We start from the raw sequence: 4,135 nt of genomic DNA on the forward strand, positions 1-4,135 counted from the left end.
GGTGTTGATGACAAAACCGGAGGGATTCAAGAAAAAGAGACATGAGATGACGAGCTCCCAGGCACAAAGGGAAGCAGACATGGCATAAAAATGGAGGCGCCTATCGCTTTCTCATGCCATATGTTCATATTGATAAGTATGTTGGACATACATTCACCATAAATAGATTTTACTTGTTATGAGCATCCAATTATCTGCCTCTTATCTTTCATCCACGAGCTCTCTTGTTTGAGAATGATTGGGAAACTTGATCAAGAGCATGTTGTTGCTTTGATGTAGAAAATAAAATGCTGTTGCCTGAGGTCTCTAGCGATCAACCAAGCTCATCAAGGCCTCAAGCAACATTGGACAAGGCCGTCCTAGGCTCACGTGCGCAGGGGAGCTTCCCAGGCCCCCATCGATGCTTGCCCTGGCAAGCCAAGGAATTCCTCCGCCAGTGACTCTATCTCCTCCTCAACATGAAATCTGGCCACCGGGAGAGGTCAGCCAGGAGCTCGGTGGTCGAGGTTGGCTGACCGGCGATGGGAGCCGCAAGTGGCTGAGGTTTTTATTTTTATTATTTTGCAAGTTCGAAATATTTTAATAATTAATCTTTGAATATAGAAAAATATCTCTAGATCCGTCCATCCAAATAAAACAATTGAATGGGAAACTTCATTTTAATCCTTTCGATTCTAATTCCTTCTCAATTTGTATCCAGCAAAAGAAAACAACTGTATATATGTTCTTCGGACGGCAGTGGCATAATGGCTGAATTTTTCTGATTGCAACTTGCAAATATTAAATTAGTGCATTTGTCGGGATATCACACTCACCTGTTTTGTAAATTATGAGTCGTCTCTGTATTTCTGACTTTATTCTTCCTTGTGTTTTCTCAAGGATGAATGCTAATACCCTCCTTAGCCATGAACATGGTCTGGTCTTGCGAGAATTGAGTGAAAATTGCAGCTTCAGTTGTGATTTCTGCAGTTTTCCTGTAAATGGTCCAACTCCGGCCTACCATTGCCTAGAGTGCGAATTGGTCCTCCATGAACTCTGTGCCAAATTGCCTCCCCAGATTCAACATCCCTCTCATCCAGAACACTCGCTTATATTCACTGGCATACACTGCTGCTTTTCCCATGACCGCCGCTGTTGCGGGTGTGATCGCCCTCTATTTGCTGGTGGAACTTATGAATGTCATGGCTGTAATCTAGCGTGGCATGTGGGATGTGTAGCTGCAACTCTCCCTCCTCCCCAGGACGAGCCCAAACACAAGGAGGAGAAAATTCATCACTTTGCTCATGAGCATCCTCTCACAACCATCCACGTGAATGTACCGACTGAGATCAATTGCAAAGCATGTCAAGAGAAGATGTCAGGTCTCGCTTATGGTTGCCGTGGCTGCGTATTCATGCTGCATGAATCATGTGCTCTGCTACCTCGAGAGATACAACACCCTTTCCATCCTCAGCACCAGCTCACCTTGCTTTCTGATTTCGAGACTACCTTTAGATGCAAAGTCTGCGAGAGGTATTGTCAGTTTGCATACAACTGTAATGAATGTGATTTCAATCTCGATGTGAAATGTGCTGTTTCCATTACGGATCCTTCTCAGGATGATCAGTATAGTATCGACAATAGGCGAGAGATCCATCACTTTTCCCACCCTCACCAACTGACATGTTTACATGCAAAAACCAAGGTTGGTATCACATGCAAAGTTTGCCAGGAGGAGATATCTGGCGATTCCTGCGAATTTTATTGTTGCCCTGATTGCCTTTTCATGCTCCACGTATTGTGTGCCAAGTTGCCACAAGAGATAGCGCACCCTCTTCATCCGGATCATCCTCTCATTTGCCAGGCAAATTTTCAAGAGTGCTCTCTCTGCTCTTGTAATTACGGCTTCGGATTCAAGTGTGAAGAGTGTCGCTTTGGCCTCCATGTGGTATGTGCACTCCAATCTCTCTCTGCTTTGAAAGAGGAAGTATATATTAATATTCAGCATATCCATGAACACCCCATGAGACTTCAGTGTAATAAAATCGACCAAAAATTGTGCAACGTCTGTGAGGAGCCTCTTCATGGCCTAGCTTATGTCTGTCAAGGAGGTTGCCACATTGTGATCCATAAAGCATGTGCCGAACTACCACGGGATTCAGAACACCCTTTTCACCCACAACATCCAGTTGTTCTTCTTTCCGAGCCATTCAATAGATCTGGTCCTTGCATTGCCTGTCTCAAAAGATGTTACGGATTCACTTTTTACTGCGGTCACTGCGAGATCCAGTTCCATGTGTATTGTGCTATGAGGAGACCTACTCTAAAACATCAGCGCCATGAGCACAGCGTAACCTATTTTAATCAGATGGGCCGCGTGCAATGCAGTTTGTGCTATGATGATTGCAGCATTGACCTCTACCGCTGCGTTCCATGCAACTATAATCTTCACCATGGTTGCATGCCTCTGCCCTCTTCTATCAAACATGAACTTCACATCCATCCGATGGTGCTCCGTGATAGAGTTGTTGATGACTTTTACGATGAGCAATACTGTGACCTGTGTGAGACAATTAGGCACCCGGAACATGGTGTTTATTATTGCGATGAATGCAGGTGTGCTGCTCATATCGACTGTGTCGTCATCCCCAAGGTAAGTCCACACTCCAAAATTCCACCTTCGTTTTGAAAGTATTATGTAACCATCATGCTTTTATAGTCGTCTCGATCTTATTTTTTGTCTGTGGAAATGAGCGATTATTGGAAAAACCTGAAGGAAAATTGCACATTTATTCAAGAACTGTATCCGTTTTTCAAGTTAATAATATGAGGCTGAATGTGAGTGATTGCCATCTCCAGGTAGAGCCCGAGCAAAGGAAACTATTAGAAGACCTTATGCTCGTGAAACTGGATGAAGAAATTGCCAGCGTAGAAGTGGAGACAGAGGCTCTGAAGAAAAAAACTGAAATGTCAATGAAAAATCTGGAGGAGCTCAAGAAAAAGAGACAAGAGATCATGAGCTCTCGGATGCAAGAGGAAGCAAAGTTGAAGTGGGCATGAAAATGCATTTCTTTCAAAACCCTAATAGTGTGATCTGCACTCTCATGAGTGTCAATGCACTTCCTTTGTGATATATATCGACAGTGGCAATGATCCGACTCTGACTGCAGTGGTAGACTCAGTTTCAGTCAGAGCCCCTAAACAAAATTTGAGTCATGCATGGACTGCCTGTGATACAGATGCATGACGAATACACGTCAAGTAGAAGTTGTTATACTAGGGTTCGCCCATCACATTACATTCAACAGGATCTGTTAATTATTAACGTATCAAGTCCAACGAGCGTTTTCTTGCATAGAAATACAGATGATTATGGATGATTTCTAACCGGGTTTGTTCACTTCATATATACTGATAAGTATCTCGTACATTCATTTGTCAAAACAAAGATTTCATTCATCATGTCCATCGGTTGACAAAGAAATTAAATACCTGCTCATATCATTTCTGCAGGCTCCCCTGTTTTAGCAATATTATGGAACTTAGTCCAGAGTCTGCTGTTGCGTGATATTTCTTTTAAATTTTCCATTGAAAAAGTAAAAATAAGAGCAGAACATCCTGATTATGGCCCAAACTTTCGTTACATCTGAAAAGCCAATGGTTTGATCTGCAGTCTCATGACTTCCAATATACTTCCCGTCACTTGTCCATTACATTAGTTGGCACAGATCGTCTTTTCATGAGCTCTCGAATGAAAAAGCAAGGAGCCTAGGATGGGAAATGGAACTGGAGTCCAGTAATGCTCGTCCTGGGTACGTATCTTTCCAGGAATGCTCTTTCTGGCTTCTGATTCGATTTGGTTCTCTCCTTTTTCTTGGCAATACTAAAGAAAGTAGAACGTTGATTTTCATGCGAATGTTGTGTCCTTTTCATTTATATCATGAATATTAAAGTGTTAGATTATTGTCTTGTTCCCAAAATGACGAAGCTGCGATCTGCACTTTCTAGGGCTTGGTGTTACGGAAAAAAGTTATCATAATTTGAAACAACATATCCTTCAAGGTCATAGTTGTGAGGATAGGTAACATCCCAAGAATTTTCTTCAATATGCATATTTACAGGTTTCATCTATTATTTATTAAATTGAAAATTTTAC

The 4,135-nt window shown here is 42.2% G+C and overlaps 1 protein-coding gene across 1 annotated transcript; it reads left to right on the forward strand.

Moving 5' to 3' along the window:
* The first annotated feature begins 835 nt into the window (after nucleotides 1-835).
* On the forward strand, nucleotides 836-3,366 carry LOC116190316. Its single transcript, XM_031519997.1, has 2 exons — nucleotides 836-2,632; nucleotides 2,839-3,366. The coding sequence occupies exons 1-2, from the start codon at nucleotides 881-883 to the stop codon at nucleotides 3,037-3,039; spliced, it is 1,953 nt and encodes a 650-aa protein (XP_031375857.1). The 5' UTR covers nucleotides 836-880; the 3' UTR covers nucleotides 3,040-3,366.
* The last annotated feature ends 769 nt before the right edge of the window (nucleotides 3,367-4,135 follow it).

This window comes from Punica granatum, unplaced genomic scaffold (genome assembly GCF_007655135.1).
Source record: "Punica granatum isolate Tunisia-2019 unplaced genomic scaffold, ASM765513v2 Contig00419, whole genome shotgun sequence".
NCBI lineage: Eukaryota > Viridiplantae > Streptophyta > Magnoliopsida > Myrtales > Lythraceae > Punica > Punica granatum.

Bases quoted from the DNA above. Each gene is read 5' to 3' on its own strand.
- LOC116190316 (XM_031519997.1), top strand. From the start codon at position 881: ATGAATGCTAATACCCTCCTTAGCCATGAACATGGTCTGGTCTTGCGA. The intron at 2,633-2,838 runs GTAAGTCCACAC...TGCCATCTCCAG, and splicing joins ACTGTGTCGTCATCCCCAAG to GTAGAGCCCGAGCAAAGGAA.